The sequence below is a fragment of the Zonotrichia albicollis genome, chromosome 5 (genome assembly GCF_047830755.1).
Source record: "Zonotrichia albicollis isolate bZonAlb1 chromosome 5, bZonAlb1.hap1, whole genome shotgun sequence".
NCBI classification, from domain to species: Eukaryota; Metazoa; Chordata; class Aves; order Passeriformes; family Passerellidae; genus Zonotrichia; species Zonotrichia albicollis.
In genome coordinates, this window is record NC_133823.1 from 42,242,693 (window position 1) to 42,257,995 (window position 15,303).

General features: G+C 39.9%; 1 protein-coding gene across 6 annotated transcripts in view; it reads right to left on the minus strand.

The window, feature by feature from the left end:
* The window catches only part of CRACD (capping protein inhibiting regulator of actin dynamics), a 129,852-nt gene that overhangs the window by 22,130 nt on the left and 92,419 nt on the right, over positions 1 to 15,303 (minus strand). For all 6 annotated transcript variants that reach the window (XM_074541476.1, XM_074541475.1, XM_074541473.1 and 3 more), the window contains one exon: positions 4,391 to 4,526. In XM_074541476.1, coding sequence (XP_074397577.1) covers positions 4,391 to 4,510 — 120 coding nt within the window. In that variant the 5' untranslated portion in view covers positions 4,511 to 4,526. The remainder of the gene's footprint in view (positions 1 to 4,390; positions 4,527 to 15,303) is intronic.

The following is a 15,303-nucleotide window of genomic DNA, read 5'->3' on the forward strand; positions in this document are numbered from 1 at the left end:
CATTTGTCACATCAGTCTCTCCTAAAGCAAAGCAGATGCAAGGAAGGAAAATTTTCCTTCTTTGGAAAGGAAGCTCATTTTCAGGGATTACTATGATCATAGGAACAAGAGGGTCTGCCCAAGAAATGCTTCAATGATTTAGAAAAAATTATAAATTCAGTTTATAAAGCAAAAAGAATTTTCAAATATGAGGAAAACTATTTGGTTGCAGTGGCACTAGAAAATATTGGGAACAAAGCAATTAATTGTAAGAAATACAAAGCTAGGCAATCACGAAGTGAAAAACCACTCCCAATTCTGAAAAATTCAGACCAGCATGGTAAAAGATAATAGTTTTGAGGTTTGAAAAATAGCTTTGTATCTTTGTTGAGATCTGGGCAATAAGAAACAGAAGATACATGGGGAGTGGCTGGTAGAATACAGATGTGCAATGCACAGTGTGGGAAGCACTGGCTTGGTATTAGCTAAGATATGCTAATGACTAAAAGAAATGTAATCCAAAACTGTACAGTCATAAGGTCTGACAAGGAGAAAATTATACAGGTCATTCAACATTACAAAATCAGGGAAATAAGAATTTTTAAAATATTCCTTTTGCATTTGACTGAGAAGTTTGGATTCACAAAGAATGTTACAGATAATTCATATCTGCATAATAAATAGATGCTTTATAGCTTTACAGAACAGAGAGGGTTTGTTTTAAACTACATGGCCACATGAAACAAAAAGGATGTAACCCAGTAGTTCCTAAAGGCCATAAGCCATATATCACAGTCAATCTTTAGTATTTCTTGCAGCTGACTGCTGCAGCCACACAGATGTCAGATGACCCAAGATAATTTCAGTGAAGGCAAGCAGTGGAGAACAAGGGTAGTAGCAATGCCACACCATGGCATCATCACAGCAAGTGGGAAAGAACAGTGTAGATGCTTCAGGAAACCAATGTTTTAAACAAGTTTCTATTTTGCTTGCTGCAGTTTTTATGAGTGTGAAATAAAAACTCTCTGCTGTTCATTTGCCGACCATTTCTGTCAACTATCAGATGTAGGAAGAAGAGTCACAGCTACAAAATGTCAGGGAATTGTTTTAAGACACTTTGATGGGAGGAGAAAACCAACCCAGTAATCTCAGGAAGGGAAGGACGTAAAGTGAAGCTCCAAGAGTTGGGTTGTGGGGTTTTTTCTGACACACTGCTAGATTTACAGTTTAAACATTCCTTGTGTCTCATTCACAGCCCTGGATGACAAGTAAAGCAACAGATCCCCAGAAACTTAAAGAGTTCAACATTAGGAGTACCAGTATCTGTGTAGCACCTCTTGCTGGGAGTAGGTTCAGGATGGCTTTCTACCCTGGATCTTAAAAATTAGGTAATGATAAATCACAGCAGTTCCAAAGAACAAGGAAAAGACTGCTTTTACAACACCAAATGGCTTCAGCCAACACAAAATAACTTCAGGATACGAAAGGGCTGCTGGAGGTTTATGAGAGGCCAGGCTTTTCTCAGCCTGAGTTCTAGCACACAGTAAAACCTTTGAACATGACCAAATCTATTTACAGAAAGCATGATAAGATGAATACTGCCAATCTGAAAATCAATAAAACCAAATGAGAGCAATTCCAGAAAGAACTAATTTACCTTTCATGCATAATTAGAAAGAGAATTCCCACAATAAGCAGTTGAACCAGTGCACGGGCTGGCCAGCTGCCCAGATTACTACGGAGTTTGCACCATTATACAACATTTTTTGTGGGTTCATCAACACTCTGAAGTCAGCAGAAATGAAAAGGAAGAAGGAAGAAAATTTTGGTCATCCCCAGAATGAGATCCAGCACCATCAGTATTAAATGGCTTGCATTGCTATTGTGATTTCAAAACCCTTTTCACCATGCTGTCTCTTGGGTTTGTAAATGTGGGGACTTTTCAAAAAAATTATTTACGTTTTCCAGAACGTTTTCTCTATTACCTCCAAAAAAAAAATCCTGAAAAGGGTTAAAATCTGCAGAGCTTTTGACTTCCATCTGGAATGCAACAAGTTTAGAGTCAGAATGGGGCATGGAATTGTGGCAACAATTCTTTACTGAGGAGTACGTTTCCAGGTGAATGGGAATTGGAAGTGCTGTGCTTCCACCCTGACATACAAGCCTCGAAAAGCCACAGTAGTGCTGGAGGCTGGCCACAGAATTGCTTTAAGGAGCAGAGAGCTCTTCAGAAGAGAGAACTGTCCCCTCTTAATCCACTGCTTTAAGAAATACAGATGTTCCCAGATGGGTTAGACTGCAGAAAGATTTCAAAGTTGATAGAAGCTTCTGGTATCAGGAGACAGAGCATCAACATTTTCTGTGACTGCAAAATCATATAGCGAACACTGGCTCATAGAATAGCAGAAAAAAAAGGATGGGGTATGTAGTGCATAAAACCTTCAAACAGGAATGGTAGTCCAAATAACTCATGAGACCTAGGACTCAACTCTAAGGTAAATTTAAATTGTGCAATGGGATTTTGGTATGACTTTATCCTAAAACTTGGGGAACAGTTGCAGAAGTCATGGCTAGAGAAATGGGAAAAGTTACATGGTGGGCAGCAATTTTTGAAGATACAAGAAGTGGTTCCTGGGCTTATTACAGGGAGGCTTTTCATGGGTTTACAAAAAAACAATCCATCGACATTTAGATGAATATGTGACTGTTCTGTGTAAACATGTAAATGCTGGAAAATGTCATTTGCACTCCTTATGCATTCCTTTTCTGAATTAATAAGTGGCTCTCACCACCATCATCAGAGTTAAAAAATTAATCTGGTATGTTACAGGCTGGGTTCCAGCCACACTGAAATGACAAAAATGAACTACCATCATTCAGTTTTAAATAAAAAGGCAAGCACATTTTTTACATCAAGCAGCTGAAACAACATTGTCCCTTAAAATACATGCAATTAACCACACTAAAAAAAGACTTATGCAAAGATCATATGAGCAAGAAAGTACCACTGGCTATTTATTTTGTGACTTTCAAGGGTGACATTTTGCTCTTATTTTCTTGATTTAGCATTTGCTCAGTGAACATGGTTGTTACCAACTGTATTAACTGTACTTTTTCTCAATTGGCTTAGTTTAGCAAAGGCACTAATTTCCATTGAGAAATTTAAGCTGAGTTTTGATATGAAAGAAAACACCTCTGGGATGAAAAATTATTCAGAGTAAAACTAGTATACAGAGACCAAGAAAACAAATCCAACAGATAGGGAGGGCACAACTCCCTGAAAGAGTTGGTGGGCTTTGTAGGGCAGGCCCACATACCTCAGGTCTTCACCTGGAGTCAGCAGTCATTTGAAATATAATGATTTCCAGCCTGGAAATAACATGCACAGAATCTACCTGACCCAGGGAAATTTAAGCTGAAAAGCCAGCACAGGGGAATTGGAGATGTCCTAGTGTGGCTTCTGCTTCAGAGCTCATCCACAGCCAGCATGGCCAGCACTGTGCAGGTGCTCTGTCTGCTGACAGCACCGGGCAGGAGGCAGCAACAATTCCATCCTGAAGGTCAGAGCTGTCCAATTTCAGGATCTCTCACTCACCAGGAAAGATGGATTGTGGGTGGACTTCAGAGGTAAGAGAAATCAATGGTATTTTGCTAGTCATCTTCAGGGTAACAGCACTTGCACAGCATTAAAAATTCATCACCATTTTGACAGGATATGTCAGTACCCTGAACAATAAAGTGCAACACATTTCTGAAGGACAGCTCTCTCAAGGTCTAGAAAAGCATAAAGCTGGGGATCTTACAGATATACAGGGAGTAAAGCAAAAATTTAGTTCAAGCACTAATGGGAGAGAGTTCTGGAAAAGAAGGGAAAGTGGATCATATAAAGCTCTTTAGAAGCAAATACCTAAATATGTTGTTTATGCTTTGGAGAGATAAACAAATTCACCTTCCATGAAAACCATTGAAAGTGCAGTGAGAAAAAGGAGAAAAAAAATGTAATACATATAAACATATTATTAAATTGCTTTTGCAAAGAATTCTTATTTTGCATGCCATTCCCTGCCCTCAACACAACCTTCCTTATTTCTCTCATTACCACATTTGTAGGACTGAGGCATACAGATCAGGACATGCCAAAACCAGGAGCTCAGTTCAGACAAGTCCTACGGGTGCAGATGTTTCTGCAGATATGTTTACAGCATCACTGCTGTACCTTTCAAGACCAAAACCTAGAACTTCTGCAGATTATCTGAATTACTTGCAATGGCTTTTGGCCAGAGAACTTTACATGGCTGAGAAACTGTCCCAAGGCTACAGGAAAAGCATCCCATCTTTATGCACATTTAACATGTTCTGGAGACCATTTTCCATCACATTTTAAATATTTTCCCCACTTGCAATTTCTTACCTGAAGAATTTTGACTTTTCCTAAAACGTTCTCCTGTGACATTGCTTGAATGGCCTGTTCACTCTCTGTTCTCCCATCAGGTATGAAAATACTGTCATGGGAAAAAGCTCGACTGCCCATAGAATAATGGGAGGATCTGTGAAAGAAAATGGTCAACAAGTCAGTAAGTGCTGCAATTCATTTATGAGAGTGACCCTTCATATCATAGTTATCCTGCTGTATGGATTCCCCTCCCCCCACCTTCTACATAAAACCTTTGTACATTCTCAGTGGAGGGGTATCCAAACACTTTTGGTTTTCAAAAGTTTAATGGAGGTGCACGATTCCTTTATATACAGTCTTCCTCCTTGGAAGGACCTAGAGTTGGGTGTTTTTAATAGGAGTGTTGAGAAGTTCAACTGATTTTGCTCGTAAGCCTCAATTCTAACTGCTTCTTTCAGGATACAGACTGGATGGTGATGATGCACACCTTGCCAGACTGCATATCTAAGAAAGTGCATTCATGCTTAGTGCCACTGCTTGGGAGTGACACACTGCCACTCCTGCTCAAAGAAAACAGCAGGTGCCAAGCAAAGGGGGATCTATAACATAAAAAGAATTGTTACAGTGCAGGAAGACACTTCCATAGAGCTGCCTCCTTTGGCTGATTACTCAGCGCTTCCTATGGCCATGAGCATGATGACACTGGCAATAAAAGGTTATCACCAAACCGCCAGACTGCCAAGAAGCTTGTTACATCAAGTTGTGTGTCCTTGATTAGCCACAAAGAGCAAGAAATGCCCGTGTGCTGCTGCTAAACTGAGCACTGATGCCAAGGAGGAGGGTGTGTCACAAATGAACCTGTTATATGGCTCTGATTGAAGTCCACAGGCAAAGGCATGAAATAAAAAGGGGTTTAATTTACCAGAAATTATTCTAATGAATTTAATTGTAAGAAAACTTAGAATTAAAAAAAAAAAAAGCTAGTAGTTTTGGGGGCACATTGAGGGAAAAATGTATCTGTTTGAAAGTCATGGTTTGTCTCACCTAGAATATCCCATGGTAAGTGAAAAGCCCATAATCTATAATCATGATAAAGCCACAATTTCAAAAAACAGAACAACTGCAAGGTCCTAAATCTCTCCTTTTGATAACCTGTTGGCAACCTTATAGAACCCAATTATAGTTTCAGAAAACAATCTGGAGGGAAAAAATATAGTTTTGATACAGATCTATCCAACATAACCTTCTACATATGATAAAAACATTATAAATAAGTATTTCAGCAAAAGCAAGGCAGGTTATACTTCCAGAGAAAAACCTAAGTAAAAGAACAAAAAAATCAGGTTTCATATATTTAAGATCAGTATATTAACTTTTCTGCCTTTTAAAATGTTCTAATTGTTCATGAAGTGTTCAAGATATTTCTATTCAAACTTTGGAAACAAATAAGTTCGAAATGTATTTATTACATTTTCATCTCATTTTTCCCTGAGGTATTTTAAGTACAAACAATAATCTTTTCTTACAAAGGGAGAGCGTCATATATGGTTACATAACCCTGTTGAAAGAGATCAGATGATAGACTATTCTTGACTTTTATAACAATTTCTTGGAGGTAACCTGAAAATAACAGGATAAAAAATCCCCCAAATCCTCTCCCTCTCTCTCATATATGTATAAAATACTTTTGCACTCACAAAATAATCAATCCAGTTCTGGGGAGAGAACACACACAGTTCTCTGAATCGTTTAATCTTTCATACAATCACAGACTAACTGAAAAGCTTCTTTTCATCCAGATTAATATTTGAGCAGCATTCTTAATTTGAAACAAACCAACAAACAAGCAGGCAAGGAGCTGGTCAATATTCCACAACACTTTTAGCCATGGAAGAAGAGGAACATTTAACTGATGCCATATTCTATGTTAGATTTCTTTCTTTATAAAACCACAACTCGATTGCCTCTGGCTGTTAAAGGTAGTACACCTTTAAAGTTTCTTTTAGAAACCTTTTATTAGAAGCCATAAAATTATATTTTTAAACTGCTTCTAAAAAGGTTTCTATACCAAATCACTGTGACTCAGTCAGAGCTGTGGGAAAATTGCATGGCAGTGAAATACCTCTGCCTTGCTTTGCCAGCCAGGACTCAACCAGTGAAGCACAAGTTGTGAAGTGTCCCTTACACAGAGACAAATTCCTAGCAGGCCTGGAAACGAATGGTTTGACATGAAACAGAGTGAAAGTTGGCTTTCCTCATATAACTGTGTAGGTCTGTTTGAACTGAAAGCTCCAGAACTGTATTCAACAAGGTGGGAAGGACACACACAGAATCTGACAAACCAGCCCATGGCAAGCCCTCCTGCACTTGCACTGCTCAGTGTGTGAGCCTGCTGCAGGTGCAGGAGGCAAGGCCAGTGGGAACTGGTTGTTTGCTATTTACCTTTGAGCTGAGAGATCTGCTGAGAATGCAGGTCCAGGTCATGTTATTCTCCAGAGAGGATCCTCTCTCAAATATTTTTCCAGCTATGCTGTGGCTCAGATACTTGTGGCCATTCACCCCTTTTGCAGTCCAGTGGGTTGGACTTCTCATACTTAAAATCAGACACCTCATGTATATTTGTGTTGTTTGTTACAACTAATTAGTAGGCAAGGGTTGCAATTCAGGCACCAAAGAGTTCAGTGACTTGTTTGGAAGCTGTTCATGACCTTACTAATGAATTGTTAATATTGAAGTTGGGAGCAGCCAACCTGCAGCTTTGAAACTGAAGAGAACTTGCCAGGAGTTCAAACCCCAAAACTGAAGTTGACCAACAGCAGGAATACTCTGACTGTAGGAATTGCCTGATAAAACCTGAATCTCTATGGAAGAAAAGAACAGCTGCTGAGGTCAGTTCTGGTGGACTGCCTGGGTGAAAATCTTCCCCACCCTGCTGTAGACCTGAGGACACTTTTAGGAGTCTAGTCTCTCCTCCTGCCTGAAAACTTGCCAAAATTTCATTTAATGTCTCCTTTGGGGACACCAGCTCACATGGAGCAGCTTGGCAGCTCCATGTGACCTGCAACCATAAGTACATCACCACTGAAAATCCAGTTCTGTCTTTGACAAGTGCCCCCAATGGTACCAGTGGCAGGTTAGGACCGTGCTAAACATTTCCAGCATCTCCAGCATTCTCCCAGACACCAACTGCTCTCCCTCTCTCTTTCTCTTCCCTTGTTACAAGGCACACACAGTTTTGTTTCATAACAAAAGGGAGGACAAGTATCTGAAAGGTTTGTTTCAGTTTTTGTTTTCTTGTTGACTTTGTAATACAACATACTCCAAATTGTCAGAACATGAAACAGTCATAAGAAACCCCACAGTGAATTAATGCCAGACTGCTCTCTACTCTATCCTTTCAAAATGCTTTGCAAATATACTGAATATTTAAGAAGTGGGTGAATGAGCAATTCTGCTAGCCACATGTCCAACAACTGGTAAAAATAGTTTAAGAATTTTGTTTAAATATCTATGTAGGCTAAAGAACATCGGAAAAAAGATATTCACACATCATAGTAACCTAGTTTCTTTTACAGGCAAGTTTAAATAGCAGTTAAGGTGATTTCCAAGCTACTTGTACTTTCTGAAAGGTCTCTTATTTTACTCCCTTGGAGCCCACAATCCTTTCACATTTTCCCAGTTGTGAATTTGACAGATTATATCACAAAGGTCCTTTTCCCACTCCATTTTTCACTTTGCTTATGTTCTACTTTTGGAAAGACTGGATTTCTTTTAAGTCATAATACAGTATGAATAATTGAGTTTCCCTTGCTGCTACCCATCTCTGAAGTTTTTCTCAGAAGTCTTTGTACAATAACATCCTCACAATTCACATTTACAGACTGTTCTCCCTTCAGTTAAAAGGAGTATCAGGAATGTCAATATCAGGAGTGGATTTCAACAAATACATAGCGCTACAGAGATATGGGCTACAGTCACAGCCATAGCTGAAGGTATTACAGTTTCAAACTTCCATATCACTTCCAAGAGATGTGGGGAAACAGGGGCATCAGTTTATGAGCACTTTTGTTGATAATTCCAGTGATGACACTTCAGAGGCTGTTTGTGCTGAAAATAGTTGAATCATCATCTGACTCACTTTCAGAAACCTGACTAAATTACATGAATTATGGATGTGCTATATCAAAATACAAAGCACTTTTAACAAATCCTTGAACATGTTCTCTCTGAAGATGTGTTGCAACCCAAATATCATGTTCCAGTTTCAATTGCAATATACAAATTTTCAAAACTAATTTTTTCATACTGAGACCAAAGTTGAATTCCATTTGCTCTTTATCTTTATCCATTACTCATTCTTGCTGAGGTGCCTCTGTGTGCTAAGATACTCAGAGATGTGAAACAAATCTCTCCCAGGGGAATGGGACCACCCTGAGCCTACAGGAAAAGTCTTCTGTCCCATGAAATGCAACAAACAGAGACCTTCTTTGGACCCTCCCTCAGCCATCTACTGCTATGGACCTATTTAGGATGTGACTTTCCATCAGTTCTAGGTACCTCAAGTCAGGACTGGGTGAGATATCACACTTTCTATATCCTCCTCTCCATGTGTTCCCATCACCTCTTCTGTGCCTTATTAGTGGTCATTGTTCACATGAAATCCCCCCCAAACAATGGAACTCAAAAATCCACACAAATTCCTGGTTCAGCTGAGCAAATCCTGACACAAGTTTCCATGCTAGCTGCATATCTGGAGAGCTGTTGGAAAGAGTCAGACACCAATCAACATTTACTGCACTTGACTACACCAGAGCATGTGCAGGGACACCACTCTTGCACAGAATGCAACATTATTGTATTGACACTGGTGGCTATGATGGTTTTAGACTCCATTTTTCTCCAGAGCTATTTCTTCTCTTAAAGACACATGTGTGATCCTTTAAAAAGGGGAAGCTTTTCCAGAAAGGAGTACTGAGACCTCAGCTCTTATATAATCCCATGCTGGTGCATTACTGGAGTACAGAAATCTCACACCACCAGTTGCCTCTTTAGTGTGTCATAAATGTTCCTCCCACTCTGATATTAAAGAGTTAGAAATAGAAACTGGAAAATAAAGGGAAAGAATGAGTTGTTCTGTTCTTTTATGTTTATAGAGACTAAGTCCAAAAAACCCAGAGTCTCATGACTTTCACTCTTGTAGATTTCCATCAGAAACCAATTCTGTAGTCATTGAAGATCAAAGTCAACTTTTTAACATAAAACCATTTTTAAACAATAAAAAATTTAAAAAGCATGCAAAGCAAGAACAAATTTGGTTTAGTCAGGTATTGACCCTTCACTGATCTCTTTGAAAGAAACTGAGAACCCCATCCCAGAATATTCCCTGAGGGAAATGACAAGTGCAGTGATAGGTTGCCTCTATTTGATGTTTTGTTTTAAGAAAGAAATCTGAATCAACATTTTGCATCTCCCATGAATGTCTCCAGGGCAGCCAGAGATGAAAAACATAAATTGCATTTTCTGTTAATTTCAGAGTTGCATTCCTGTAATAGAGGAAAATGGATTGTAATTCTGAGATATATTTTTAGTGTGCTCTTTTTCATCTGCTGGAAGGAGAGTTTTGGTTCTAACTCATGCCTGGATGGGGAATATTGTTCATGCTGCAAAATGATTCTGAGTTAGAGCTGTGCTCAGACAGCACATGACTTCATTGCATTAACAAACCCATAAACATGGGCCTCACAGCCTGAACAGACAAAAGAGAGACTTTTCAGCAGGGAATCTTGTTCATGAAGTAAACTTAGAGATAATTTCTGCATTCGTTCTAAATATATATTCATATCACCTTCAGGAACCATTGAATTTCAGGGCACTAACCCTGGGAAAATGGCACAGTCCCCCTGTTATGACCCATCTGAGTTCCACTGATGCCAACAACAAGCTGTGCAGCCAGGCTCAGAGTAGCCCTGCTCTTTTCAAAGATATCACACAGCATTATCTTAATGCAAAGCTCCAGTCTGGTGTCATCAAGGGACCTGGAACCTATGGACTTACAGTAATTTTCTTTTTCTTAGAAGTAGGGATCAAACCTAGCTTTAAGCATCTGATGCATATGCTAATAATGTAACTAAAATTATTATAATTAGGGCCATAAAATTAACCATGGGAAGTATCAAGGCCCTGAGCGCACTAACAAGCTCTCATCTCCCTGATCAGCCTCATCTGGAGCCTTCAGCTACACACACAGATCCAGGAGCTCTATTTAGGGTCACACTTGAGGCTTTAATCTCTGCCTGAGCCATGCTGGAGAAGTGTTGGTCTGCAGCTCAGACAAAACTGTGCCTGGTCATGGAGCCCTTTGATCCAGAGCTCAGTTTGCATTTTCCTAGCTTGCTCCTGGCCCTGCCTTCTCAGCTATGGAACTGCAGCATGACCATGGACCCCTCCTGCTCTGGGATCCCCTTGGTGTCCTGCTTGCCCTCCCTGAGGGAGTGGCTCTGCCTTTGCTGCTGCCTGACAAGAAGGTAATTGGGTGGGACTACACAGTTCTCAACAAATGAATTTCATGTAATCATTCATTAATTGTCTAATCTCAGAAAGTGTCAGCATGTACAAAGAAAAACATCACCCTGGTTTACAGTAATTATACAAGTGGATCCTAATGCAGCTTGAGGATGTCAATAATTCAGAAGTTAGCATAAAAATATGCAGACTAGTAAAAGGAGCAGGGCTCTAAACAGTCCAGCTTCTACATTTGACCTGACAATCCACTGCATGTCACAATATTTTGTCTAATAGCAGAGTATGTTTACACAAAATTTGCCCTGAAATATGGCAAAATGTACAGAAAAGGAAGTGAAAAGTCTACATGAGCCTTAGCAGGAATAGGTGTTATACAGAAACTGCATTTGGCTGATAAGGAAGGCAAGGAAGAGGAAATAAGACAGTACATTGTATTACAGGTGACAAATCTGTTTTATCCAGAGCCCAGCCCTAGACCTCACCAGCTGCAGAAAATTACAGTTGCCATGCAGAATCCTGAAAGGAAATGAAGTGCATGATTATTAGGAGGGGGAGTGCAACAAAAACATCCAAAAGGGAGGCAAGGGAGAGGACCAGTGGGCAGGGAGACAGCCTATGTGATAGAAGTGAAGACCAGAGTGAAAACAGTTCTGGGACTACTGAGGTGAAAATGAAGTTGGTCTTAGTCAGGGCTGAGGACAAAAGACCAGTTAAAAAGGAGAAACAAAGCAGCACCTGGTATAAAATGTCAGCACCTGCAGAAACACACTCTACTGAGGGGCTCTCATGATCATATACAAATTACAGGCAGCTTAGCACTCAAGCAGCAGCTGGAAAAACAAAAGGCAAGCTAAAGGCATTTATGGCAAATTTCTACTAAGTGATAAAATTGAAGCTAATAGGAAAAAGTTCTAGATCACACACCTGAGAAGAAAGCTTCTGGAGCACAAAGACTTCAGCAAGCCCATAATAGAAGGGAGGAAGTAAAGAGCTGAGGTGTCAAGAAAAGCTAAGGTCAGCAGAAACACTTGAGTGTGAAGTTAGCCTTACGTTCTCTCAAGACACCAGGAACCACTTCAGGAAGGCTTTCCCTTCTCCTCTGCTCTGGCCACATGCTCTGAGTACACATCAGAAATGGCCATTAATTGGGTGCTTGTGGCTCCTATTCCTGCACTACTCAGCTGCAATGTAAATTACAAAAAGGGAGAAGCAATTCTAATTTCACCAAAACGTGTAATAAAATTTATTTTTAAAAGCCATGCAAATGAAAAAGTGCAGCCATAACCTCTTCTGTTCTGGAACATCCTCAACACACCTCATAACCCAGAAACAAGAACCTTTTTCCAGATGCTTGTATGTCAGCTGACACAAGTAAGGAAAATCCAAGCTTGTTTTTTGTCTAAAACAAAATTTCTTACAATGTCCCTATGTTGCTTTGCTCTGCTTGGGATTGAAGAGATACTTGCTTAAATCAGAGCTCTGATGAGATGAAGTCTTCAGGCGAAGGTGAACACCAAACACCACAGCAACAGAACACTTGCGCTGGAGTCAAGAAGGCACTCAAAATGAGGCACTTAGAAGGGAAATTAGGACTGGCAAATGCCAATTAGAGAAATACAGTTAATACAGTGGAAAAAAAGATACCCAGTGTGTAAAAAATGGATGTGACAGAGAGAAAGCTTCTTGGGAGCTCTTTGAAACTCCAAGTGGGTAGACAGATCACTTTTTCCTGTTGATCTAGAGTGCTTCACACAGAACTGCCCAATGCTGCAATAAAGGGGTCCCATTTTTGTGGCAGTCACAGTCAAGACACTGAAGTTTGCTCAGAGACTTTTTCCTGGCAGTTCAATGCTGTGACACTTGAGTCCTAAACACCTGACAGGTCTAATTCCAGGTCCTTTGAAATACTGCATTCAGCCTAAGGAGAGGTACTCTACTGTACCCCAAATAAGAGAAATTTAATTCCCCACTGCCTCTGCACATCAAGCCAGAATGACAGACTTTAGTAGGGCACTGTACAGCTACCCTTTCAGGTCTGTCTTCACAATGCTGGCTCAGAAGTTGAGTATTTGTCAACTGTGACAAAAAAGACAAGTATAAAGTCTTTTAACATGCCAAATCATAGCCTCAGAACAGAAGCTTGTGGAGATTTCAGTGAAGCTCCATAAACTTGTGGAGATTCCTTGTAGTCAGTACTTCTATCTCCCAGCCCTTAAGGTTAGGACAGACAGTTAATACAGTTTTAACTTTGTAAGCTCAAGAAGGCAATATAGAAACGGGAAAAGGAATTCCAGGCAGAGCAAGACAAACTGCAGCAGGAAACCTCCCACCTGGGTATTGCAAAATAACATAGACGAATAAAGAGGTTGAAGAGCGCATACATCAGGATACCAAGCAAGTTATTTGCATCTGATGAATCCAGGATGTAAGAAAGGATGGACAGGCAGATCTCTCAGGTGCCTCCAACTCAGCTAGTCAATCTACACCACATGTAGATTACCTAAATTGCTCTGCTCCGGGCACATCTGCATCAGCCAGTCAGCACAGCCTCCATTAGAGATTCAGGTGTTAGCTGTGGGCAGGCTTGTAAGCCAATACAGCACTAGGTGAAACACTAGCTTAGGTCTTGGAAGCAATACAGATATCTTCTCTAGCCTACACTCATTCACTTGCTTGTTTCTACCTTCCTGAAGCAGCTTCCTCCCTTAACATATTTTCAAAACAACCATCTCCTCTCCCCAAAACAAAGCTAAATGTCCACAGGACACATCTGTAGATAACAAATTCATGTACATTGCAGGATGAGGAAGAAATATAGCTTATTAAAGGAATGTGAACATCCCTGATCTTGTACTGCAAAATTGGAACTTTTATTATGGTTTTTTTTCTATACGCTTATTATAATTCTTTAATTCTTAAAGAATTTGAAGCAAATGGTTTTACAAAACTTTTCAGGATTTTGCTTATGTACATATACTACTGGTTATTTGTATTTGCTCTAGTCTGTTTCTGGATGAATAGGGGAAAGTATGCCAATGCATTTACTGTTAGATAACTTGCAAACAATGATGTGTATTATTTTAGTTAGCCTATCTCTGCACTCAATTCATAAATGTTTGAAATTACAGGAAAGGCTAAAAAATATAATGGATGGAAGACATGTTGAAAACAGACTGGAGTGGCAAAACTAGGTTCCCAAAGCAATCAAATGCACTGCACTGAACATTTATGTTTGTTGTAAAATGAGTAACTTGGCAAAAACTTCCTGCAAACTGAAAATTATCATCAAATCCCACCCACATTTGCACCATGAAAATGACAGGAAAAATAGAGCTTTGACTGAGTATTTCTAGCAGGGCAATACCTCTGAGGAATCACAGAAAGAAATGGTCCACTTCAGATGAGACATGGGACCCTTCACATTTACTAATCCTCTCTGATTTAAGTTGCACAGTCAGATTTTTCCTCCAGAAGCTAACTTTTAATGCTTTTGTTAATTAGAAAATTCAATAGGTTTAAAAATGCAAACATTTAACATTTTCAAACAAGGTCTGCCACACCTTCATGTCGCTGATGAGGAATGGGACAAGTTCCCGTATCACTGTTTGTTTCTGGGCGCAGCACTGCACTCTCAGCTATGCCAAGTGGGAAATGCCTGATAGTGAGATGATGCCATATAGATTGCTTGTGAGGGAAAAGGCACTAAAACCTCCTCCAGTGGCCTGGCATCGTGCACTCAGCTAAAGCATCACAACAGTGTCAGTCACACCTCCAGCTGCAGCGTGGCTTTGCTCAGCACCGATTTTCTGAAAAAGCCGGGATGAGCAAAAGAGGTGTACAAAACCACATCACAGAAACCAAAAGGAAACCTGGTACTCAAGGAATTTCACAGAATGGAATAAAAACTCAGAGTGAAAAAATCCCCCAAAAAAATAATCTTTACAGTCATGCTTTCATAGACACTATTAGAAATACTGCTCAGGGTGACACTTGTGATACACATTTCATTCTTGAGCAGAGGAATTTGGAATAGCTTTTTCACCCTTTCAGAGTTTTTTGTTACACTTTCAGATACATTTCCCAGTGCAATCAGTTATTTTTCTTCCAGAAAAGCAGGCTTTGATCAGGAGTCAGCTAACCTCTCTGAGATGAGCAGTTGGAAAGTGAAATAGGTGTTACTGACTCTAGTAGTTTGTGCATCTGGTTTCGGGGCTTTGTTACTATTGGTGTAAGGGGTTTTTTGTTTGGGTTTTGTTGGTTTGGGTTTGTTTGGTTTGGGGTTTTTTCCTGTTCCTAGTTAGAGATTGCTGACTTGTTTACTCTGTAGAGTTTCTTACTCCCACCATCCCCACAGAAAATTCTCATGCTGTCCTTCTGTCATCCTCCATTGTCATTGGAATATTATCTGA